We start from the raw sequence: 27,394 nt of genomic DNA, 5'->3' as shown, positions 1-27,394 counted from the left end.
TTGTAGCCCGTGCACATTTATATTTGGATATAAGAATGTAATTACATTATGTATAAGTTTTTGTTTCTTTCGGAAAACTTCATAAACCTATACAAGAAAACATTATTTCTGGGGAGTTTGATAAGAGAATTTTCATCTTAGTGAGGGTATAGAGAATTGTGTACATTCCCACACTATTTATGAAAGTGTAACTGGATGTAATACATTTGAAGGACAATGTGTAATAACATTTTAAAATATTTAAAATAATAATTTTTAACTCAGAACTCTACTTCTATAAATTTATCCATAGATGTACTCTCACATGGATGCAAAGTTATTTAATTTCAAGGCAGGGTCTTCTGTGCAGAAACATTGTTACTGGAACTTGGAGCCTTACAGCTGGGAGGAAATTCACCTTAAATTGGATACTATTTTGCAATTAAGTTTTTAACCATGTGCCTATGTTAGGATTAGACATTTTTGGAAAATCAACTCTCCTTAGAATATGTTTGTTCCTTGATGCATTTCCTAATATAGTTATCTTATCATTTTCTATTTTCTCTATTTTATTTTCTTTTTTACAGATACTGTAATACAGAAGATAGCAAATCAGTTTACTAGAGGTCTAAAATGAGTTGATAGGTTTTAAGATGATAAAATGTTATTGTTCAGAAGATGAACATTATGTATTTCATTGTTGTCTGTGATTTTTGCATAGTGTGATTATAATGAATATTTCCCCACAGGGTCATTGTAATTTTCAAATACCTTTATTGTTCATGCTTTAATGAATTAGGGCAAAAAACATGCGTTCATGAAAAAAATACAAGGGTTTAATTAAAAATACCTAAACCTTGACAACATAGCTACCTGTTTATTTTTAAATTCTTCTTTATTACTTAATTCAAAATTATGTAGGATATGAACCTCTAACATTTGCAAGCTATAGGTGATTTGTAAGTATCTCTGTGAAATATTTTGTATCACTTAGTCTTACTCTTGGTACATTTTTTAGCTTTATTCCTAACTCCTCTAGTGTTTTCTTAAATAACTACATTTTCACCATAAGGTAACACTTGTAGCTGTATTTTTTGTAATCACATAATCTTTCAGAAAACTTTTTGAAAGCAGCTGGCTGAGTTTTGTTTTTGAACAAAGCAGTAAGATTGGTCTTGCTGTGGGAGGCCTCCGAATGCTGAACATTATGTGAAATTAGACAAGGCTCCCGATAGGCAAACGAGGTAGACACATATATGCTTGAGGAGTTTTGCTGAGATTGATGGGATTTCCATCCAATCGAATGTCCTCTAGGGCCTTACGAATATAAGTGAAATTTTTAACATTGCAGAAAGTGTCTTCATGCATCTCCAGAATGTTGTTATTCTGAAAAAGACGAAAATAAATTATGAGACAAGATACAACATATTCCTAATATTGCTTGATATCCTCGTCCGTTTTGCCTCACCCTTGTTTGTATTCTTTTATTCTTTCCTTCAATCAAAACTGTGTAATATTATAGGCCAAGCATTTCCCGGCAGCGGAGATAATTTAAAAAATAGACATGCTTTTGCTCTCCTAGAGCTTATACTTCAGTAGGGGAAATAGAAGACACAGAGGTAATAAAATACATTTTTAAATGTTATTTCCAAAGATGTTGAGTATTAGGAGGAAAAATGGTTGAGTGTGAAAACTGACCTTCAGCGTGGAATGACAAAAAGACAGGGACATGGAAAGAACCAAGGGAAGAGCATCCCAGGCAGAGAGAACACCAAGTTCAAAGTCCGGAGGAATCAGCATGGAATGCTGCTTCCTCAAGTCAGGGTGGCTGAAGTGGAGTGATGGAGAGAGGGGCAAATGCAAGGGAGAGCAGCAGGGTCCAGGGCTGGATTTGTACATAGCTTTACTAAATATGTTTCACAGACCATGAAATTCACCTACTTCAATTGCACAGTTTAGTGATTTTTAATATATTCTGAGTTGTGCAACCATCAACCATCACTACAATCTAATTTGAAATATTTTTAACACTCTTTAAAGAAAATCCATACACATTTCCATCTTCCTAGTTCCTGCCAACTGCTAATCTACCTTCTCTTATTAATAGATTTTCTTATTCTGAGCATGTCACATAAATATTAGTAGAATTATACATTATATTATCTTTTTTCTTTTCTTTCTTTTTTTTTTTTTTCAGTTTTTGGTCGGGGCTGGGTTTGAACCTGCCACCTCCTCCAATATATGGGGCTGGTGCCCTACTGTTTTGAGCCACAGGTGCCGCCCATTATCTTTTTTTTTTTTTTTTTTTGAGACAGAGTCTCAAGCTGTTGCCCTGAGTAGAGTGCCATGGCATCAGAGCTCACAGCAACCTCCAACTCTTGGGCTCAAGTGATCCTCTTGCCTCAGTTTTTCTATTTTAGTAGAGACAGGGTCTCACTTTGGCTCAGCCTGATCTCAAACTCGTGAGCTCAAGCAATCCACCAGCCTCAGCCTTCCAGAGTGCTGGCATTACAGGCCATGCCCAGCCCATTATATTATCTTTGTGACTAAATTTTTTCTCTCAGCCTCATGTTTTCAAAATTCATACATGTTGTGGCATATATTAGCATGCATTATTTTTTTTTGTCCAATAATATTCCATTGTATAGACCTACCAAAATTTGTTTATCTATTCACCAATTAAGGGCAATATAGATTCTTTCCAAATCCAAATTTTGACTGTTATGAATAATGCCTTTGCAAACATTCGTATACAAATTTTGTGTAGACACGTGATTTCAGTTATTTTAGACATTGACATTCGGAATCATATAGTAACTCTAGGTTCTGAGGAACTGTTGAACTGTTTGAGTAACTCTAACATTTTGAGGACCTGTTGAACTGCTTCCCAAAGTAGCTGCACTGTTTACACTTCCACCAACAATATATAAGGCTTTTCATCAACACTTATACATATCTTATTTAGCCAACAAAGTAGGTGTGAGTTCATTTCTCATCACGGCGTTGTTCATTAACAGTTTATTATAATAAAATTGGTATTTTATATTGATTTTACAACTTATCTCATTGCTCATTAGTGCAAATAGTTGAATGTATTCCCTAGGATTTCCATATTTAAAATCTGGGGAGCATTTTCATCTCAATAACATTAAGTGTTCTGATCTATGAATATGGGCATCTTTCCTTTATGTAAATGTTCTTATTTTCAACAATGGAACTTCAGGTGTATAAGGCTTATATTACCAATGTTGAAATTATTTTCAGGTATTGTTTTTTATTTTTGTAACTATTGCATATTAATTATCTTAGTTTTACTTTAAGATTGTTCATGGCCAATATATATAAATGCAATTTATATATTGATCTTGTAATTTGATTTGGTACATTGTTCAACTCATTCATTAGTTGAAATAGTTTTTAGTGGATTTTAGTGGATTTCTTACAGTGTTTTTATACAAGATGCCATTTGAAAATAGCAAAACCGCTTCATTTCCAATTGGATACTCTTTATTTATTTACTTATTATATATTGTAACTTTTTTTCTAATTGTCCTATGTAGAACTCCCAGGTACAATATTGAATAGAACTGGTGAGAAGAATAATCCTGCTCTTCTTCTTGATCACAGGATGAAAGTTTTCAACCTTTCTGCATTATATGACGTTGATTACGAGATTTTTACTCTTTTATTCAATAAAGATGCTCTTTGTTGCATTCGGGAAGTTTCCTGTTCTTTCTATGATTTTAGCATTTTAAAGGGGTGTTGTATTTCCTCAATTTTTTTCTGCACCTATTGAAATAGTCACATGACTTTTATCTAGTATTCTATTAATATGTATATTACAGTGTTTGAGTTTTAGACATTAAAACTATGCTTGTATTCCTTTGTTTAATCCCACTAAATCATGTGTGTAATCATTTTTACATAGTGGTGGATTTGGTTTGCTGTCTTTCTGCTGAGCATATTTGCATCAATATTATAAGGTCTGTTGGTTTGGCGTTTTCCTTTCTTGTGTTCTCTTTGTCTAGTTCTGTTACTAGGATAATATTCACCTTATAAAGTGAAATAGGACATACTTTCTCTTCCTTTTTATCACTTGGAATAGATTTGTTGAAGAACTGGTCGTTAATTCTTCTTTAAATCCTTGGTAGAATTAACTAATAGATCCATATGATACTGTGCTTTTCTTTGTTGGAAGATTTTTAAATTGCTAAATCGAGGGGCGGCACCTGTGGCTCAGTGAGTAGGGCACCAGGTCCATGTACCAAGGGTGGCAGGTTCAAACCCAGCCCTGGCTATATGGCAACAAAAAAATAGCCCAGTGTTGTGGCAGGTGCCTGTAGTCCAAGCTACTCAGGAGGGTGAGGCAAGAGAACCACCTAAGCCCAAGAGCTGGAGGTTGCTGTGAGCTGTGATGTCATGACACTCTACCCAGGACAATAAAAAAATAATAAAAAAAATTAAAAAAGTAAAAAAATGCTAAATCAATATCTTTGCTTGTTACAGATCTATTACAATTATATTTTTTTGTTTAGTCAATTTTAGTAATTTGTGTCATTCTAAGAATTTGTCCATTTAATCTATCTAATTTGTTGGTATAAAGTTATTCATAGTGTTTCCTTATTATCTTTCCTATTTCTATAGGGTTTATAATGATATCTCATTCCTATGGAAGGAAAGTATATTTTCATATGAATAAAAGAAAAGACACAGAAGTTAACATTTGTAGATCCACAGAGAAAAAGACAGGAATCAGAGACATGCCTGTACACAGCTAAATCACTTCCTGTACTGGCTTGCAATTTTGCTAAGAAAAATTGTAATTTTGGACTATGACAGTATTTACTTGTTCATCATATGGATGTCATCTCTACATTTTATTGCATGCAACATATGAAATTTTTAAAGAAGGCTAATGACAGCTGTAGACCAAAAGTTACCCACATCTGCAATAATTTATCTTTCTTTGTTTCAACAAGCAAAAATGTGTTTTAATTGAACAATTTTTAATCACATGATGAAATTTAAACCTATTTAGAAACCATTAGATCATAACAGTTTTGAAAATGTGTTTTTACTCAATTACTTCAAAGATAAAATGTGGTACAGCAGGATTTAGAATAATTCAAACTTCCAAATATGTTGGTTACAAAGAAACAACTGTATTCTCTATTGTCAGCAAATAAGGAGGTCTGTCCTGTCTCCACATACAGGAATGCCTTAGGATTGACTTTAAGTCAGTACATAAAATCTAAAATCAAAATATAAATTTGATATTCTCCCTCAATGCTAGAAGTCAAATCAAATTTTTCTTTTTCCCTTTTCTCTTCACCTTCTAATCCCGACATATTTCTTCATCAGGTGAAGATTTTAATTTATTTCAAAAGAAGCTTTGTGGACTACAAGTATGCATTTTTTTTTGGAAATGAATAAAAATAAAGACAAAGGTTATCAGGAATCAATAAAAAGAGATAAGACTGTGAAAGCATAAATAACTTTTAGTCTGACAGACAGAATGAATGAGGTAGGGGGAAAAAAAGAAAAATTGTCACAGTACATCAACATGTCATTAGAGACACATTTTTGTGTCCTGACTTTCTTCCTATTTCCTTTTATTTTCCCCAGAGATTTTGGGCACACCTTACTATTAGAACCCTACCTGCAGGTGCAAGGCCCGTAGGTTTTCTGGGAGTGGCAGAGGAATGTGGTCCAAGTTGTTATCGGTGAGGTACAGATGATGGAGATCGTACATGTCCTGTAAACATTCCATAGGTAGAGACTTAATAAACTTTAACGGTGCCACGGTTGTTTTTTCCATTGCCTCTACCTGCAAACATTTGTGAAGCAACATGTGCCTGTCTAGGTCTCGCTGTATAAAGTTGAGGCATTTTAGGTTTCTAAGTCACTAGACAATTCAAATGAGTCTTAGAAAAATTGTCTATCAGCAAATATTTTTTCATGAAAACAAAATGTATTCTGTGTCTCTAGGAAAGTCCTTGTTTTGTTCAGTTTTCTCAACTCAAGGCCACTTTTTCCCAGGGAAGACATTCTGCAGTAGGATTTTGAGGATTTGGGTGGATAGAGCAAGAATTTCTCTTATTTCATAAACATAGAGAAATGAGAATTTCTCGCCAGCAACTCTTTCATAGCCCACGTGCAAAGAAAGTGTCAGCCTACCAAGCAGAAAACTGAAGGACAATAACTTATGTACTTGAGCCAAACAGACTAGAAGAAGCCATGACTTCCCACCACCTGTGCCAACAGAGCTGGGTGGACAGACCAGACTTGGATCCTTGCCAGGCTATTACGATGCACCCTAATCCCCTGAGCCACCATGGCGGTGTCATAGAAGACCTAGCAGAGAGTCAGGACTTTCACCATTGCCTAGTGGTAATGAGGCCATACTAACACCTATGACCTCCCTGGGAATAATTTCATATCCCTTCATAAAATATTGTAAAGTTATTTGTTCAGTGTATATTTGGAGGTGCAGCTTGAATGCAGTAAGGGTGAGTAAGAAAGCCAGTGGGGTTATAGTTCTTAGAATCTATGCCATTGTTCTAAGCAAGTCACCTTGCCACAAACCTGCTTCCCTTACTTAGAAAACCCCTAAGGTTATTTGACTCCTTTGCAAGGTCTCTTAGGAGGCTTCTGTCCTCACGGCGTGGCCTGCACCTCACCACGCAGTGCTCCTTTGACCACATAAAGGACCTCAGCAAAGGGCTTGGTAAACGTGACTTCTCAGGTTTGTGCTGCTTCCAGGAGCTCCTTGCAGACACCTGCTCCCTATTCCGGCTGTGTATTCTGTTCTTGGTGTTTGGCCACCCTCAGAATGTACCAGAACACACTACACGTTATTTCTCAAAAGTATGATAGATACGGTTATAGAGTATATTTTGGAAGTTAAATGTCTGATTAAATTAAATCCCCTATACAAGGCTACTGAATGGAAAGGGAAGAAGAAAGTCTTTCACATCAAATTTCAAACTTACTTTAAATGCCTCCTGCTTTATCCCTTTCCTTCCGAGTCTATTGTTGCTGATATCAATAAATGTCAAGGTGGTGGGCAATTCTGGGAGCTGTCTTATCTTGTTGTCACGTAGGACAAGCTCTCGAAGTTGAGGCAGCTTTCGGAACGCGTCTTCATCGATCTCAGATATTAAATTCGATGTCAGATCAATCCTTTTTAAATCATCTTGTAGAAAAAAAATAAAAATAAGTTAAATGTGTTTCTCTCACCTAAAAATATGAATGCAATTTTCCTACATACAGCAAATACAAATATGAATTTAACAATGGACAGTTTATGACATAATTATCTTACTATTTTATAAAAATGTATTTCCTCCCAACACTATTTATATCTATGAGCTTCATAAAGAGCTGTAACCTTAGCAAAGAAGTTGGCATATCATATTTAAAATAACTGGTACTTCTCCATATTTTCATAATCTTTGGATGTTGCTATTTAAAATGTTGTTCTCAGTGATGAAAAGTGTTGTGCTTTCTAATAGCCAAAGATACAGGAATTTTTAAAAATCTTCAAATGATTGAAACAATTTATGAAGACATAATAATTCTTCTCTGTTGGCAATAATGATAAAGTCAGAATTTTGGCCTTGTATTGAAGCATTCGTCAAACACAAAGCAGCTAAGCTTTAACGAAAGCCTATTCAAAAAAAGCCAACTCCTCATAAATATACCACCATGACATTTTACTTTTAAGATGATAAAAATTCCTAGAATATAAAATACAATTACTTATGATTTATATTTAATTATAATGATAATCCTTCTCATCATTAAAACAAACCTTCATATTTAAATAAGAAAAAAAAATGATTCATGAGCCATATTTTGGCATTCAAGTTTAATTCTCAGTATCAACATTTTACACTGTAAAAATTCTAAAGAAGAGATGGAGCTTAATGGTGTCGTCCATACTTAGGCTTGCAAAGTCATTTCTGTTGATCTTTTTGATTCTGTTAAAGCGGGAATAGAAATAAGCAGTGTTCTTGGGCAATGGCGGGATGGCGTCAAGTTCATGGTCATCACAGTATACGGTGGTACTGATACAAGTACACAGAAGGCAGGTTGGAAAGTCTAAAAGGCAAAGGCAAATAAAACTATCATACATACATGTCACAAAAACATTTTCTAAGAAAAAATGTAGTTAAAAATATTTGGTAAACAAGGTTAGACCGTAACACAGACCACAGTGGCACATTTTATGTTTTTTATAAAGTTTCCTACAAATGGAATATTAAAGTCAAATACATCAAAGTTACCCCTAATAATTATTATATTCTTTGTCACATTTAAAAAATTATTTTAAAGGACTGAGTGACTATAGCATGAGTGTTACTTTTATAATTACTAGAAATTAAATTTTCAAAATGTAAATATTAGGATTATGCTTTTTATGAAGTTAAAATATTACATGTAATATTTTCATTAGGTCTTTGGTTCCATATTTAAACATCTCATTGAAACAAAATCTGCTTCAAGAAAAAAGTAACAATGATTAATATTTATTTGCTCATTAGGTATTACTGAATCCTTTGTATATAAATGGCACAATGCTAGCTGGTAAAACAATGGTGAGCACAAAGAGAGACAGTTCTGTTTTATGATCTGCTATATCAGTGAATAAAGCTGTTTTATGATCTTCTATATGCAACTTCTTCCCAGGGAAGACATTCTGCAGTAGGACTTTGAGGAGTTGGGTAGCTAGAGCAAGAATTTCCCTTATTTCATAAACAGAGAGAAATGAGAATTTCTCCCCAACAACTCTTTCATAGCCCACGTGCAAGGAAAGAGGCAGCCTAAAGGATTCATGAAGGTTAAATACAAATACAATGATGAATGTGATAAACGTCATGGATCATCCTACAAGCATAACCTGGGGGATTTGATCTTGTCTGAAAGTCAGGAAAGGGCTCTCTGAGGAGGTGGTAGCTAAGTTGAAAACTACAAGAAGAGAAGGAATTGGTTATGCAGGCAGGAAGGAAAAAGTAACATGTGCCAATCTCTTTTACTTTGGAAGGACTGAAAGATGGATCATGTGGCTGAAACTCAGACGTTTGGGCATAAGGTGCAGGGGCCTTTCAGATTGTGCTATAAGTTTTATTCCTTATCCTAAGGACGGGCCAAGATATGTGTATTACATGATCTGATTTGCATGCCAAGAGATCACTCCGCTGTAGGTGTAGTGGGAGATTGAAGGAGGGCGTCGGAGATGAGCCACAGTCTAGATTAAAGATGGGAGCTGGGCTAGGGTAGTGGTGATAGACAAGGCAACAGAGGCAAAGATGTCTGCGAGGCTTGGTTGGTTACAGCTCAAAACACTAATAATCTTTGTTATCCATCTGTCTCACCTACACACACATACCCCTTCCCCTCTTTCACTTTCTCTTTGGTGGTCATATAGATAGAGGACAGTGGGCTTCAAAAGAAGATAAGAAATCCATGACCAAGAAGGAAGGAGAGAAAACAGGATAAAGCAATAATATGGAGAGAGTTTTAAGGAAATAATCAATAGTCTAAGGCTGCTGAGATGTCAGATCAGTGAACTTAATAACATTTTTGGATAAAGTATTACAATGATTATCAGAGACTTTTCAAGATCTGTGGAGTGATGGGGCTGGAAGCAGTGGCAGGATGCGGTGGCTCATGCTTATAATCCTAGCACTCTGGAAGGCCAAGGATAGTGGATTGCTTGAGTTCATGAGTTTGAGACCAGCCTGAGCAAGAGTAAGACCTCTGTCTCTACTAAAAAGAGAAAAATTGAGTCAAGAGGATTGCTGGAGCCCAAGAGTTGGAGGTTGCTGTGGGCTATGATGCTATGGTACTGTACCCAGGGCAACAGCTTGAGACAAAGAAAGAAAAATTGAGGGGGAGGGGGAGAGAGAGAGAGAAGAAAGAAAGAAAGAAAAGAAGGAAGGAAGGAAGGAAGGAAGACTATCATTAAATAACAAAATTATTTATAATAACACTTGCAGGAATGAAAACTATTTTGAGAATGAAAAGGGGGTGGTGCCTGTGGCTCAGTGAGTAGGGTACCGGCCCCATATACTGAGGGTGGTGGGTTCAAACCCAGTCCTGGCCAAACTGCAACAAAAAAATAGCCGAGCATTGTGATGGGTGCCTGTAGTCCCAGCTACTCGGTGGCTGAGGCAGGAGAATCACCTAAGCCCAAGAACTAGAGTTTGCAGTGAGCTGTGATGCCACAGCACTCTACTGAGAGCAATAAAGTGAGATTTTTTTGTAAAAAAAAAAAAAAAAAAAAGGAAAAGACACGAAAAATGTTAAGAGGGCAAAAAATGTTAAAATTTATTATATAAATATAATATATTTATATTATTAAATATAAAATATTTAATATTTGCTAATTTCTTCACTCATTATACACTAATATGTTCCATGCATCATAAAAATTGTACGAGGTAAGACATTTGATTCTTCTATGAAGTATGTCAATTCAGTTCATGAACTCATCCTAGAAAAAGTGCTACATACTTCATTGCTGAATTCTACAGTAACCTTTAAAATAGTATTCACAGATGTCAGCACCTAGTCCACCTTTAAAGTGATTTTGTAACTCTTTCTCTGGAATGGCCATCAGATGTGTGTTTGTATCATCCTGATGTCATGAATGTTATCAAAATGTCTTTCTTTCAATATTTCCCATATCTCTGGGTAAAGCAAAAAGTCACTGGGGGCCAGAACAGTTGAGTACAGAGGATGTCCCAATACAGCTCTTTATTTACTGGCTAAAATCTCCCACAGAGACAATGCCACGTGAGCTGGTACACTGTCACTGGCCAAGATGTTCAGTTAAGAATTTCCTGTTTCTCTATCAATCTTGACTCAATCTGCTGTGTTCCTCACAGTCAACCGACAATTTTGACACACAATTCAATGAATTTTTGTGATACTTCCTTCAGTTCTGCTTGTTACTGGCTACCTTGAACTCCATCAGAGATGCTTTTCTCCCCTCAGGAAAAATATATGTATATTTATTCCATTTGTACATGGCTGTTTTCTTTATAGCGTTATCTCCTTAAACTTGAACTAACAGGTCCCTGTTTTCACTTTCATTCTTGCCAAGCTTAACAAGAAATTTACAAATGTTTGTTCGTTGCTTGAATGTAAGCCCTGACATTCTTTTCATGTACACAAAGACACACGATGACAGATGACATAATGAATGCCACTCAGCAAGACACCACCACGTGTCCACACAAACACAACTGTGAGACACAGATATACCAAGGTTATAAAACCTTACTGATTTGTGTGGGCAGGGCTGTCAATGTAAATACACGGTGGCAAGTTTGTGAACTTAATTGTCAGACATTGTTTATATTCATAGTCTTGCTAATTTGGCAATCATCACTTAAAGTAATTTATATATATGTACATTTATTATAATTTAATTCTAGTATTTCTACTCTCAACTCAAGCCTATGTTACATGGCTTTAGAATACTTAGACATTTTTACTAATGATCAAAATATTTCATTTCTATTGTTAATATTCTAAATATTTCCAAATGATGTAACTTGGATGAATTTATCTTCCCCTCTGAAAATTAAAATATGAATGAGAATTTTAGCATCATTCTTCATCTTCAGAGTACTTTAGAGGCAAAAATAATGAGAAAAAGTCACATTTTTATTGTTGTTTCAAAACAGACATTATTGTGTCATAACTTGAGTAAAGCTTTTAAAAGCGTTGAGCATTATGATTCTGTTATTCTTGGCCAGGCATGATGGTTCATGCTTGTAATTCCAGCACTCTGGGAGGCTGAGGTGGGTGGATTGCCTGAGGTCAGGAGTTTGAGACCAGCCTGAGCAAGAGTGAGACCCCATCTCTACTAAAAATAGAAAAACTAGCTGGGCCTTGTGGCAGGTGCCTGTAGTCCCAGCTACTTGGGAGGCTGAGACAGGAAGATCACTTGAGCCCAGGAGTTTGAGGTTGCTGTGAGCTATGATGCCATGGGCATCAAACTCTACTGAGGGCAACAAAGTAAGACTCTGTCTCAAAAAAAATAAATAAGTAAAATAAAAAAATAAAAAGGAAAAAATTGATATTATTGGATCACACAAAAGACCCCAAGTATTGATTCCCGATGGGTTAATTTTTGAATGATGTGAAATTATTTAAAATTAAGTAATGCTCTAAGGATATTTAGTTTTCCTACTTGGCGTGCTTTGTGTTAGATGTGCATGTTCCCTTCTCTTTGTGTGTGTACCGTCCCATCCCTTTTTGTCAAGACACTGACTTAGGATTTAGTGGTCTGTGTTTGCCTTCCAGGACCACAGGTACCAACCATCTCCATGAACTTGGACAAATATTATGTTGGAGTTTCATTTTTCTTATTTATAAAATGGAGAAAATTGTTCCTAGTACATAATGTCATTATGACGCATCCAAGAGTTAAAGGCACAATTTACATGACTGGCAGACAGGAAGCATTTGATAAATGTTATCCCTTAGTTAACAGTTAAAAACTCCTATAAGAAAAGAGTAGAATGGTGGCTTCCAAGGATTGCAGACAAGAGGAAGCGAGGAGTTATTTGAGGAGTATAGAGTTTCAGTTATGCAGGATCAGTAAGTTCTAGAGGTCTACTATAGAACATAGGATCTATAGTTAATGCTGTGTCGTACCCTGAAAAAATCGTGAATAGTTAAAAAATGGGTAAACGCTATCAATAATAGAATCTTGATAATAACGCATGTTTATTATACCTACTATAAGATAGTCACTCTATTCATTCATTTAATCCTGACAACAACTGTATAAGGTAAATCCTATTATTTCTTATCTAATGCTTTTTAGATGAGGAAACTAAGACACAAAAAATATTGAAAGCCTTGAGCTAGTAAGTTGCAGAGTTGGGATTTATGGTCTGGCTGTTCCACCTCTCTAAGAAACTCTAAGTTTAAAAGCTTGTCCCTCTGCTGTTAGTCTTGCCTTATGTAATATGGGTCATGACAAAAGTTTTGAGATACACAAAAAAATCAAGGAATGTGAAATCGACGTGGACAAAAACAAATGAAGCCCTTTCAGCAACACCGACAAGCCGAGCAAGGGGAACTTGCATGGGTGAACCGGAAAGGACGCGGTCAACTGTGTTTGTTTCTTGGAAGTGAAATAATGGACCATAACACAGTATGTCTCAGAACTGTCGTAGTGACCCACATATGTGTAGTATTGCTCTTCCCTCTCTTTTGTCTTCCAATATGTTCTGTACAGACTTTCACAAAATACAGGGTTGGCTCTGAATTTGTTTAGGTGTTTGTCTCCCATGAGGAGTGGCCATTTAAAAATAGTCTGTATCTACAGAAAAATAAGTTGTAAGCTACTAGAACTTAGAGAATTGATGACAGGATTTAATCAATGGATGTAGTGCCTGTCCCATAGCTAGTATTATAAATAATAGTTATTGTCAAGCGTCTATTATTGATAGAAGAGTTTGTATATTTTTGACCAAACAGATTTCCTCGTACAATACAGAGACACTCAATATTCTATAACCCTTTAGAATGCCTCAGTACCCGCCTCATTTTTCCATACTCCTTTACTATGCTGTTTTTTGTGTACTGAAAGTATTCTGGTGTGAATCCTCTTGAGAACCCCTGAAATTGGCAGTGACAGATTCTAACAAGAAATATAGACAAATTATAGAATTACATTTAGCAGCAGAAACTCCTTCTCATTGACTGAAAGGCTCTGGTTTAGATCATCTTCAGGCCATAAAAGATGGTAGCTGATATTATGGAATGTTTATCTTTTACCTCTCTCTGTTGTTGACTAGGATTGAGTGAGTAGAAAAAAACTGTTTTTCCAATAAATACCCAGAAAAGTGTCTCAGCTGTCTGGCTTTAAACCCAGCGTACTAATAGCTTTGTGACCTCTTGCAAGTTACAGCCCTCTCTGAGTTATAGTTTTCTCAGTGACGATGAACATAATAACACCAACACCCTCATAGGAAGATGTTCAACCAATGTAAAATATTGTTGCTACAGTTGCCATCATATCACCATCACCCCTTGTCACCTTATCACTTGGAGCTGCTGTGGCCTGATCTCAGAGCCATCAATTTCATCTTGCTAATAGAAAACTCTTTGTTCTAAAAAAGCATTCCATCCAAAACTTATTTCACTAAAGATGCCAGAAAATATTTCAATTCCAAATCTTTGGTTACTTGATCATTTCCATCAGGCCAAAGCTGAATTATAAAAACTGCTTCATGTTTGAATATGAAACATGAACAACTCCAGCTTCAAATGTAGCCTATTCGAAAACGTTCTCCTTGGGTCATATGGGTTCCCTGTGGGAGTTGGAGCTTGGCAGTTCGGAGAGACGATGAAGTGAACTCAATTATAATTCAGCTTTGATGTACAGACCTTCGTTGGTGTGTGGGCCCAGAACCCCTGTGAATTCTGGCTCCTGTGGGGAAAAGCCGTCGATCAGCCTGGGGGTGGATTCTTCCTCCTCCTCCTCTTCCTGGGCCTCCTCAGGTTGTGGGGGTGGAGTGAGGAGCTCTCTGTTCCCTGAAGGCATCACTGTCGCTATTTCAATCTGGAAAAAAGAAAAAGAAGACAGCAGAATGTCATCCATCAGGCAAATTTCTCCATCACCCTGGGTGGCTGCTACACAAATTTAAGATGTACCCACGTTTACCACAAGAGGTCAGTCCTGCTCTGAGGTTCCATACAATGGTGGCTCCTTGCTTGGGGCAGCACATCAAGTTTTAGTAACTGTTGTTGGTTTTAGTTTCTGAAATTTCAGAATTGTTTCTAATTTTTTTTTTTTTGTCTACTTGGTCAGTTAACATCATATATGTTTGCTCACTTCATAGGGGTAAAAAGCCTTCCTTACTGTTTGCTAATAATACATCATATTTCCAAAGTACATTATCTTTGCGAAAGATTCTAATTAATCCATACGTGTGCACAGGAAAATTCAAAATCCCCTTTACCCTCCAGCCCTAATTTTACTCCTATTGAAGACTATAACTAATAAGAAATCAAAGTGCATTTTCATGTCCTTTTGAGCCTTAATTTCCTAGATTCAAATATTCTGTTACTTACCAACAATTTATACTCCCTTTAACGACATTTTACTTAAAATTATCCTTTCTATTAAAAGAAATTGATGGTAGCATAAAAGCTATACAATTTTATTACGATGTGCCATGTCTGGCAGTATCAATATTATTTGAATAACAGAGATCAGCACCAATGTTCGGGTATGTTTAAAATTGGCCTTTTTGAGAGCATTCACAGTAGGAAGAATTTATAAAATTGCAAAATTATTCACAGATTTCTTTTCAGAGATTATGGTTTTACTCGGTTTCTTATATGCTCATGTTAAGTACTGAGTCGTTGCCTCTAAGGATACTTTTGGGGTTTGGAACAAACCCTTACTTTCATCTGCCTCCCCTTGTCCAAATGTCTATTCCTTTGTATCATTTAGTAAACGTCTACCTTCCTGACGCCCTTGTAAGTATGGGCTGGAAACGTGCTCTAGACTGTTTGGGTAGCCACATCCAGACACACCCTTTGGGGTCCAATGTCATCACCAAGTTGTCCTTTCACAACATCAATATTTTTTCTTGCCCCTTTTAACCCCTCTTTATTTGCTTTCCTTAAAATTGCAAAGACACACACAAGCTACTTTCTAAATTGCTTAATGCTGTAAGGATGTGCAGTTATTCCTTTCATCTGTAAAATAAGCACATCATTAGACCAGATATTTTCTGGATGTTTTTGATAACCATAAGAATTTAAAGACATGGCTTTTTTTTTTTTTTAACTTTTTTTATTGTTTGGGATTCATGGATGGTAGAAAGAATTAGGTTACACGGCTTGCCTTTGGTAGACTAAGTCCCTCTTATACCTGTGTCCCACCCCCAAGAGGTGTGCCATACACTTTTAATGTCTCTTTCGATAGTTTTGAATGCATTGTCAAACACAAATAAAATTCTTTTTTTAAACAGACACTAAACTTCCTTTTTTCAGCTGATATTTCTGAGTTGTGCTCTCTTCTGTGCTTCTATAGCGTCACTCCATTTCAGCTTTTCCTACACTGTATTGTGTTAATTCCATCAGTTTTTGGTTTATCCAAGCCTGCTGGATGGTCAACTCTGAGTTACATATTTCATCTTTGTACTTCTAGGCTGCAACATAATAGGCGATCCACAAGTACTATCGAAGCGTAATTGTTAAAAAATGCTTTCCAAAATATATCTAATTCATAGCTCTATGCTGAACTTTAGAGATTTTCTGAGAAGAATCAATGAACGTGCAAACGCTTACTTTAAATTAAAGCGTGCAATCAAACCAAAAGCAGATTGTACTGAGTTGGTTCCATTAGAAGCCAGACGTGAAGCTACTCTAAAGCTTGGCCAGAAATCTCCGGCAGAGAACATTGGACACATTTCCTTAAACAGAAAGACATACGGTTCCCATCTGTAGGGTCAGAGTGAGGCAGATTCAGAAGGAATGGATTTGCAGAGAGACCCAAAGGAGGCTCCAGGAAGAGCGGAAATTGAGACAGCTGTTGCATGGAATGGAGGCAGCCTAAAGGGAGAGACAAATTCCGGACTCGTCGCCTCGAATCTTTAGCTTAGCAAGAAAAATGTTTGCACATACTTTTTACAGATAATTGTTTCTCCACTAATTCGGTGTGAAGCTGGCAGCTCTCACTTGCTATCCAGCATAATAAGGCAAAACTGTTTTTGTGTTTATCAGAAACTGTTTGGTTCACGCTTCCTTGCGAGTAAAATGTGAACGCGAAACAACTCTGAAAACCAAGGACAAGGAATGTCTTTTCCGTTCAGCGCAATTACAGACCCGTAACCTCACAGGGCTGCTCCTGCCGAGCCTCTCCCTTTGTAGATAACATTTATTCTCACTATTAAACAGGCTTCTGTCTTTTCCCCTCTTTTAACAATCTTGGTATTGTGATACGAAGTTGTGAAGGCAAAGCTTGCAAAATAATGAGGCCAGGGAAACAACAGCCTGGCGGTCCCTGTGGCAGACTTTTATGCTTACGCTGCAGAAAACTAAATTTCAATGTAAAACAAATGGCCAGGAAACATCTCTGCTGCTCTTTGTAACACGAGAATGCAAATGGAATGGAGCCACTTATATAAATATTCATAAATTCTTCCAAAGTTTTCCTCTACACTTTTTCCTTTACCTCCCTGTTTGTGCTTCCTACTGAATGGACTTTTTAACCTATTCACTATGTTACTCTGAAACTTAAAAACATAACACCGAGGTCACTACTATGTGAGACTCTGATTTGAATCACCACCGCACCTGCATGCCATCTTGACCTAGTAGCAGCGGGGTACAACTTGGACTTGATTGGTTTGCAGTACTTTATCTCTTTCTTTTGTCTCGTTTTCTTGGCCTTGGAACTGTAGATAATTTAAGTCATGATAGACTGTGCTTAGAAGTACAATCTGTGCCCTGAAAGAATAAATCTATACCAGATGACAGATGCATCACCCACAGACGGTGACCTGGGTAGAGCGAGGTGTCAGCAGATGTCAGCCTAGGGAGATAATTGCCAAGAAGAAAAGTCTTTACATCTGCCTCAGTCTCTGCTCCCTGCACAGCCTTGACTCCATGTAAGCAATCCTGCATCTCAATCTAGGCTCAGGATAAAAGGGCCAGAATGACCCCGAAATGTCTCAGATTAACTTTCTGTGCCCTGGAGGAATAAAGACAATTTCTTTATAGAAATACATAGAAATTATCTGGTTACAGCTCTTGTATCAGATTGAACTGAAACTGCTGCTAGCAGTACCTATGTTGTTTTCAACAATACCACAAAAAATGTAAGACTTTCATTTTCCAATAATCAGCATTGTCGTCCATAGAGAAATTTCTTCTATAAACATACGTGGGCCCGTTTCCAGTGACAGTAATGTTTGGTTAACAATTATTTTGATCAAATCCATTTGTCCCTTGGGAGAAAGCACATCTAAATGACCCACGTACCGGTATTGCTACCATGAAACTACTTCATTCATCTAAATTTCAAAATAAAATTATGAAAAAGTGGTGTGCTCAGAAACAGTCGTCACACCTTCTGCCGGTGGCTGGTTAGTCCCTTTCCCAGACTTCATGTTCAGCATGCTAATTACACCCATTTATGACATCACAAATGTTTGCTGCCATTCCGTATTGTGTTTGAATTAATAAAACCAAATGTGGTTTTTGTGTGATATTTTGACTTTTTAAACATCTCAGCACTTCAGCTACAGCTGATTTTCCAATAAAGAACACAATGGAAAAAATGCAATGTATATGTGTAGAATATTCCATATGTAATATATATGGAAAAAAATGCTGTGAAATAATTCACGTTACCAGATTTGATCCCTGTCTTCATGAACGCATAAAAAGCTCTCTAAGTGAAAGCGTGAATTTGTATAGGTTGGAACTTTTACCGGTTTCCAATGTTATCTAATTAATCAGATCAGTGTCTATGCCAGGCATTGCACTTAAGTTATGATCAACTGTCCATTTTACTTGTTGAAGTTTAAATTTACATGGGCCAGCTAATTTATCTTAGTCAAGAGAATGTGCTGGTTCTCCATCAATTTTGAGGGTTTTCCTCTGAAACACGGCAAATTTCCATTTGCTTTCTAGGAACTCTGACTAGCCATCGTAAACAGAATGTGGCCGGCCTGTTGGAAGTTGAGAGAGCATAGGGTGGAGAGAAACAGCCATCTCAGCTGACACCGCCCAGCCGGCCCTGACCTAACTCAGCATCTTGTCACAGGTATCTGAATGGAATGAGCCCAGTCCAAACCAGAAGCACAGCAGAGCCCAAATCGCAGAACTACACAACCGTGAGCTAAATAAATGGTGGTTGTAAGTCACAGAAATGTGGGATGACTTGTTATAGAGCAAAAACCGATGCATGTTTCACATTGCACGTGTGAATGCTTGGCCAGTAGCCATCTCCCCATGAGGGCACATGCAATATATTTCTTTTCTTTGTCACCATCATAGTCCCAGCTCCTGCCCCCCACCCCCACCGTGCCTAGCTGTTAGTTGCCTGCAAATAAATATTGTTGAATCAATACAGGTAAACACTGGCATTTTTTGATACATTGCTTTGTACATCAGAATAAGAAAATATTGTAACATGCTTAAAGGTACTCGAGAGAGCAGGTGTGAAAATGAATTAGATGTGGCTCAGACAGCTGCATGATTGCCCAAGAGCCTGCATAGTAGGAGGCAACTCATTGTGAAAGGCAATTAAGGAAGGGTGCTTTGACTTCATTTGATGAAACTAGCTTTGAATCTATTGTTGATTTAAGAATATTAGTTAGGAAATCTTCAATATTTGAGGGAAAGATGGAGTTACCCAAAGGTAAAGCACCTCTATTGCACAACTTCAGGAGGCACCATTCATGGAGTATTCTGTGTAAATGGTGGTCCCTGATGTGTACATTGCAATATCCCTACTTGAGTCCATATCAGCTCTAAGTGATCAAATAACCAATCTTCACTTTTAGGCTTCCCTTTTCTTTCATATATATATATATATATATATATATATTTATTTATCTCAGCCACATTCTTTTTTTTTTTTTTTTTTTGCAGTTTTATTGGCTGTGACTGGGTTTGAACCCGCTACCTCTGGCATATGGGACCGGCACCCTACTTCTTTGAGCCACAGGCACCACCCTCAGCCACATTCTTTATAATGCTGACCTCACACTCTACCTTAGGTAGAGATGGACATGTTTTATTAATATTTCCTTTGCAAATGGTACATAAGAACAGTGCAGAAAATCCCTGAAGAAAACGTATAAGAATTTACACACCAAGATCCTTGTTGATTCATTGGTATTCACTGTAGAATGAGAATGTAATTGTTTCTAATAGGAGACACACTACGACAGTTTTCAGATACATAATAATTAAGAAAAATAAAATCATTTTGATTACTGTGTTTTCTCAAAATAATCTCCACAGCATTCTACACATTTTTGCATTCTTGTAAACCGTTTTTGAAAACACCCTTTCCACTCATTTTCTTCAAGTGCTGTAAGCTCAATTTCATAGCTGTACACAGCTTCTTCTGAGCTGGAGAATCTTCTTTCGATGGTGGTTTTTTTATGTTAGAGAACAGGGAATACTGACATGGGGCCGGGTCAGTACTGTAGAGTGGATGAGTCATAAGTTCAATCTCTATTGCTTCCAGGAACTGCATGGTGTGATGTTAGCTGTGACTAGATGCCCTGGCATGGCACAAGACGGTCCTCCACCGTCTGTCCTTGGCTGCCATTCTTGAAGCTTCCTCCAAACTTCTGGTGGGCATATTATGATGCACTACTTAACAGTAACAGTTCTTTGCTCCTCCCAAGGAACAGTTGGGACATGATTGCTTTTGGAGAAGAAAGTCACCACCATTTTCTTTCTGACCCTTCGGGCACATTTCACTTTTGTTAGTGGATTTTCATTGGGAAAAATCCACACTGTGGACTGACTCTTATTTGCTGGATCAAACTGGTGAACCCAGATTTCATCACCAGTAATGATGTCAGAAGTGCATCTACACTTGCTTCACCAAAGCTGACCAGCACTTTTTCTCACTGTTCAACACAGATGAGCTTTTGCTCAAAGTGTGAGGCACCCATGGGGGTGAAACTTTCCTGACTCAGATAATCCTGCAAGATTTTGGACACTGCCAGTGATCCAATCTATAGTGCACTCCAGTATCTTTAAATGCTACTCTATTGTTTTTGCGAACCATTTTTTTTCCACAGTGGCTATCCTCGGTCTCGGTGGTTGCTACACAGCCCTCCCTCTCCTTGTCTTTCAGTGAAGTTCTGCCTTTTCTAAATTCTCAAGACCAGCAAAAAATTGTTGCGTGTGAAAGAATATAGTCCCTGAAAGCCTGTTGAGAATGTTCAAGCATTTGAGATTCATTTAATTCATTTTTAAAATCATTAGAAAATTGCGACACATAAGTGCTCTCTTCCCAGATCCATAGTTGGCTCTGACTGAATGCAGTGTGGGCAGAAACAAATGAAGCCCCGCCTCCAGCAACACAGATGAAGCCCTCCCAGCAACATGGATCAGCCGAGCTAGGTAAACCCTCCCTGGTGTATCAGCAACGACACTGCTGTCAACTGTGTTTCTTGGAAGTAAAATAATGGACTATAACACAGCCTGCTTCAAAAATTTTGTAGTGACGTTTGTAGAATAAGAATAATAATGCCTATTTTAGAGTAGGTTCATCTAGCATTGGTGATAGTGTCACTTTGAGATCCCTGCTCCAATATATTGAAGTCCCTTTAACCTGTTTTCATGATGGAAAGGTGACCTTAAAAAATGCATAATGAGAGGAAATTATTCCTCCCAAGCCCTCTGAAACAGCTTTTTGACTCTTAACTCTACCTGTGATGGTAATACAGGTTAAAAAAAAAAAAAAACCAGCCTAGAAAATTTAATTTCAGAACAGCATAGTTTTTTTGAGAAATATTAAAGTTGTTGACCATGAGTGATGTAGTCACTATGGAGAGTATTTCTGACGAGGAGAAGAAATGTTTTGTTGGATGTCATCATGGGTTAGATGAGAATTATGACAATAACTGGCATGGATTCTGTGCTCATCAAAGAAAACTTGAGCTGAATAATCCAGCTTCTTCTTTTCCTTTGTCTGAGAACAAGGGACTCTCTATAGGAGAAGTTAGCATTCTCATTACTAGGAAATGCCTACTCACATTATCAATTCATAAATGGACTTTCTTGTTTGTGTTTTAAGATTCATATGAGTTTTGCTTGACATCGTTCATCAACCTAGACACTAATATGACCATGATCGACTATGTTTATAAAATTTCGTTGCTGAGTCTGAAGGCTAAAAGGCTGTGTGGCTCAGTATCAGTCACTCTCAGAAAATGACAATCATGAAAAGTTTCATCTGACATTGATGTAGGAGAATCATGAAGTACAACCAGCATTTGTTAAGACTTTATCTTACTTCTGCGATGAATAAGCATTGTGCTAGAGCAAACTGCTTCTGCATCATGTGCAGGACAATTTCATGTTTCCTTTTTTTTCTGGACATTCAGCTGAGACACATTCCCTGCTTTCTTTGAATCTAGGTTGGGTCATGTTGGAGAGGAAGTGATGGGGAATATCTGGTCCATGTCAGCGAAAAACAAATTAACAAATATACTTTCTCCTCATTCTTTCTCTTCCCTTAATCTGTCAGTAAAAAAAGGACTAGAGGCTTTGAAGTCTCAAGTGGAAGATGGTGAAGTTCTAGCAAGAAAGAACTTTAGATCGCTGTGCAACTACAAGTAGAAAAGTAGCACAAAGTCGTATCCTTTGACTTGCCCTGGACAATCATGTCAATAAGATATAAGCTTTTATTGTGGTAAGCCACTGAGGCTTTAGAGTTGTTTGTTACAGCTACTAGTGTAACTTGCCCCAGTATTTTCAACTTACTGTTTCCTAATTATATGGAGGGAGTGATTTTTAACACTTTTATGGGCTGGTTTACCTAGCACATATCACTGACAGAAAAAATACATGCACTTTTTTTTTTGGTATCTATCCTCTCTGACTTCCTTTTTACAAACAACTCTTCTTTGATCTTGGTTATTTTGTGTAGTACTTAGTGAAATATTATACCAACAAATTTGAGTAAATTTATCATGATTTTAGTATATTTCTTTTTAAATCTCAAGATTCCACTAACAATTCAAAATGAACATTTATTAACAAATAAATATTTACAAGTTGAATATCAAAATTAGTTAATGGCTTCTTGTTTTTATCAAATAATATAAAATTATCATAACTGATGTTGACTTGCTAGGGGGGTAGCATGAATTTTGAACATGGAAATGCTTTTTACTTTTCTTCCAAATCTATCCCAATGTATGGTTATTCTTTTTTAATTTATAACTCTAAAAGATAATGCTTATTTGCATTTAATGTAATGTTTAAGTGAAAAATTTAACTCAATAAGGGATAAGAAATGACTTAATTATACCCTAATACTGTCTAGGCTTTTTTTTTTTTATTTGTTGGTTTGTTTTGTTTTTTTGAAATGTCACTATTTTTTTCTTTGCTCACATTTTTATTTTCTAATTTCTTTTTCTTATTGTCAGAAAATGGCAACATTCCATTTTTAGTTGCCAGAAACATTTTTTACTTCATCTTTATCCCAGTTTAGTCAAGACACCATTCACCATCATCTCCTTAGGCTCCAGAAATTTAATATGCTTCTTAAAATATATTATCTAGTTCTCACTAAATGTCTCCAAATATTATTGGTAGAGAACTTTGGCAAAGACTTTAGAAACATTATCTAATAGGATGGTCAGTTCATATTCCCTTTCTCCTTACTGCCCTTGTTCTCCACGTAAGAGTGCCAGGACAATTTAGACAATTTAATGTAGACCAAAATCAGTAATGTCATGAGGATGGGGGTGTGAGAGTTGGTCATAGTCAAGGTAATTGAAAACAAAGACACAGGACTGAAAAGCATGATATTTGGAATCTTCCAAATTCTAGCTCTTTACTTTTGATGGAGTAATTTAGTTTCTTTTTTTTTTAAGTCTCTAAATTTTTCATCCTAAAATAAAAAAAAAATTGTTCCTTCTAACACAGCCTTTAAAAGCACAAAGTATAATAAGCCATGCATTTTAATTTGCAGAACTTCTTTGCCTAAAACTACTGCTACTCTGGAGGAAGAAGATGATAGAGATAATGACTATCTTATCACAGGGTAACTATAGACATTTGGAATAGGAACAAAAATGTGCCTTTACAGAGGATGCCCCAGGGAGGTCCAGCTAATAGCTGATTGCATTTGGAAGGGATATTTCTTATATATACTTTTATTCTAGCGTCCCTTATCGGTGGCAAGTTCTTACAAAATTTTACATATTTAGAGACCTAAATTTATATCTTAGGGGTAGAATTATTTTAAACTTAAAAAGTGCAAAGACTGTGTTAAACCAGAATTCTGGCTTGAGTACTCCTATTATCCCCAACACAGTCTGTGTAGGTAGACCCACTTGGGAAGGTAAATATAATAAGGAGTGCTGATGACCGCAGAACCAGAACAAAGAACTCTAGCTAAATCAACTCTCTAATATTAAAAGGAAAAATAAGGGCTATTTGTCAAGGAATCAAAATCTTTACATGTGTTAACTATCTTTTTGTGTGTGTGTGCAGTCATTAGTATAATAGGAGTTACCCTGGTAATAGAAGACCATTGAATGGTACTTTATGGACTTTGACAATATAAGCCTCTGGGATGTTCCTTTTTTCTCTCTGCTACCAAAATTGACTATCCTTTTCAATCTCCAATCTCTCTTTAAATATCTTATAGATTCAATGTAGTACAGTATTTCTTAGATATTATTTCTTTTCACTTTTATGTCTTTAATTGGAATTTTTGATATCAAAACACCAAAGAGAATATACTTGTGGAAAGATTTGATCAGGCATCAATATTTCAATATATTTTTCCTTGTTTTTTTCACCTGTCAAGGAATACAATGTATAATTAAATATTTGCATACCTGTCACTTAACACTTTAAAGCCCTCATTAAAAAGAGAACAAAAACAGAATATTCCCTGAGAGAGTTATGACATTATACCAAAAGATCAAACATCTGAATTACAGGAGGTATTCCTGAAGGAGAAGAAGATAGTCCTGATGGCACTGATGCTCTATTTTAAGGCATCATGGTGGAGAATTTTCCAAGCATTGTGAGAGATACAGAAATTTAGATAGGAGATAGTTTCAGAACCTCGACTTGACTCAATCCAAATAAAGCATCTCCCAGACACATAGTAATTAACTTTTCCAAAGTTAATATGAAAAAGAAAATCCTACAAGCAGCCAGGCTACAAAAAAATCTACTTACAAAGGGAAAACTATCAGGATGACTGCAGATCTTTCAGCTGAAACTTTTCAAACCAGAAGAGCATGATCAAGGGAACTTTAAATTTCTTAAACAAAACAATTTTCATCCCAGGATGATATATCCTGCTAAAATAAGTTTCATTTGTGATGGAGAAATCGAATATTTTACTGACATGCAAATGTTGAGGAAATGTGCCAGAACTGGACTAGGTCTACAGGAAATACTCAGACTCATTCTTCATGCTGAAGCGCATGGTGGTCCACCACCAAAGTAAACACACCCAGAAATTAAATAACAAAGCCTAGGTTCCACATGGTGCAAGCGATAAAATTAAGCTCTGGACCACTGTAAAACCAGATAACCCAAACTCCAACACACCTATAGATTCTTTCAAAAAACATGAATGGCTTGAATTCCACACTAAAGAGGCACAGGCTGGTTGAGTGGATACAAAAACTCAAACTCAGTATCTGTTGTCTCCAAAAAACACACCTAACCTCTAAGTAGATTTCATATACACCAAAGACAGTCCAGCTGAGAATCAAATCAAAGACACATTTCTATAGGCAGAATTATGAAACACTGAGAAAAGCAATTACAGAAGACATACATAGATATACAAATATATCATGCTCATGGATTGGCAGAATATAGATTCAATGCAATTCCCATTAAAATACCAACATCATACTTTGCAAATCTTAAAAAATAGTTCTACATTTTGTATAGAATAAGAAAAGCCCCCTAATTGCCAATGAATTCTTACATAATAAGAACAAATCTAGAAGCAGCACTTTACCAGACATTAGGTTATACTACAAGGGCTATGGTGATCAAAACAGCATAACAAGGTAAAGATAGACACCTAGACCTATGGATTAGAATAGAGAACCCAAATATGAAACCATCCTCACATTGCCACCTGATCTTTAACAAAGCAAACAAAACATACACAGAGGCAAAGAATCCCTGATCAATAAACGATGCTGTGAAAACTTGATAGCCACATGTTAAAAACTGAAACAGGGGCAGCACCTCACACCACTCACAAAAATGAATCACAATTGTTAATAAACTTAAGAAATGAAAGTATAAGAATTCTAGAAAAAAGTGTTGGAAAAACTCTTATAGATATCAGCCTACGGGTGGAATTTATGAGGAAAACCCCGATGGCAATCACAGCAATAACAAAAACAGACAAATGGGACCTGATCAATTAAAAAAAAAATTCTGCACGGACAAGGGCACAATCAATAAAGCAAATAGATAACCTACAGAGTGGGAGAAGATATTTGTATGCTACACATAGGATAAAGGAATGCTAATCATAATAACAAAGAAATCTGGAAAATTAACAAAAAAAGATCAAACTTCCCCATTAAAAAATGGGCAAAAGGCATGAACAGAAACTTTTCTAATGAAGTTAGACTAATGGCCAACTAACACATGAAAAAAACACTCCACATCACTGACCATCAGGGAAATGTATCAAAACTACACTGAGATATCACCTAACCCCAGTGAGAATGGCTTACATCAAATGCTGGTGTGGATGTGGAGAGAAAGGGACATTCGTACACTGTTAGTGAGAGTGCAAACTGGTACAACTCCTGTGGAAAGCAGCTTAGAGAGTCCTCAAAGAACTAAAAGTAAACCTCCCATTTGATCCTGAAATCCCACAACTGCATATTTATCCAAAGGAAAAAAAGACATTTTATAAAAAAGACACTTGCACTTAAATGTTTAAAGCAGCATAATTCACAATTGCAAAGATCTTGAAGCTATTCCCCATTGTGACTTTTATGTCGAAAATTGGCTTCCAAAGTTGTTACAAACCTCTGAGCTGTTTAGCCAAGGTCACTAAAGATGTATTCTTATGGGTTTAACATGTAGATGTGTTAAGCGAGATAGAATTTTGCTTTAAACATGAGCCTGGTGCTCAGATTTATTTAAGTGATCCATATTAATTATCTAAAAGAATGTGAGTATGAATGCCTGCCAATGAAAGCTGTATCTTATTTTCTGTTTTATCTTGAAATGGATGACGAAGAAACATATTTGGCAGAGACTGTTCAATCTCCATAATTTCTGACAAAGCAGCTTTCAGTTCAGAAGGATCATCTTACCTCTCTCCCTTCAATACTTTGACAGCTAAAAGAGATATTTGGATACTGCGTTAATTGTAATCATTTGAAAATTGTTGCTTTCCTAATTCCTAATAATCAAATTACTTAATTTCAGGAAAAAAACTCTCAATATTGGAAACAGATGAAAGAAGTAAAGATTAAAGAGAAGAAGCAGAAAAATAATGGAGGCTTTTAATGCCAAAGTCTCTCTGCTTTGGTATTAAAAGAATCTGGTTTAAATTAGACACTGAAATCCTCTAGCTGAATAACCTTGAAAAAAAAATTCTGACCTTCAGTTATTCATATTAAATGGGTACAAAAATATCTTATTTGCAAGAATGTTTGAATAA

At 36.4% G+C, this 27,394-nt stretch overlaps 1 protein-coding gene across 1 annotated transcript in view; it reads right to left on the bottom strand.

Moving 5' to 3' along the window:
- Positions 1 to 736: 736 nt before the first annotated feature.
- The window catches only part of EPYC (epiphycan), a 33,891-nt gene continuing 7,233 nt past the window's right edge, over positions 737 to 27,394 (bottom strand). Inside the window, exons 3-7 of the mRNA XM_003783362.1 lie at positions 14,395 to 14,569; positions 7,924 to 8,082; positions 6,972 to 7,174; positions 5,639 to 5,734; positions 737 to 1,365 (exon numbers count right to left, since the gene is read on the bottom strand). Of these exons, the coding sequence (XP_003783410.1) occupies positions 1,195 to 1,365; positions 5,639 to 5,734; positions 6,972 to 7,174; positions 7,924 to 8,082; positions 14,395 to 14,569 (804 nt within the window). The 3' untranslated portion in view covers positions 737 to 1,194. The remainder of the gene's footprint in view (positions 1,366 to 5,638; positions 5,735 to 6,971; positions 7,175 to 7,923; positions 8,083 to 14,394; positions 14,570 to 27,394) is intronic.

The sequence above is a fragment of the Otolemur garnettii genome, unplaced genomic scaffold (genome assembly GCF_000181295.1).
Source record: "Otolemur garnettii isolate 467f Iridium unplaced genomic scaffold, OtoGar3 scaffold00007, whole genome shotgun sequence".
Lineage (NCBI taxonomy): Eukaryota > Metazoa > Chordata > Mammalia > Primates > Galagidae > Otolemur > Otolemur garnettii.
The sequence above is the reverse complement of the archived record's forward strand: the minus strand, read 5'-3'. Positions and strand labels throughout refer to the sequence as shown.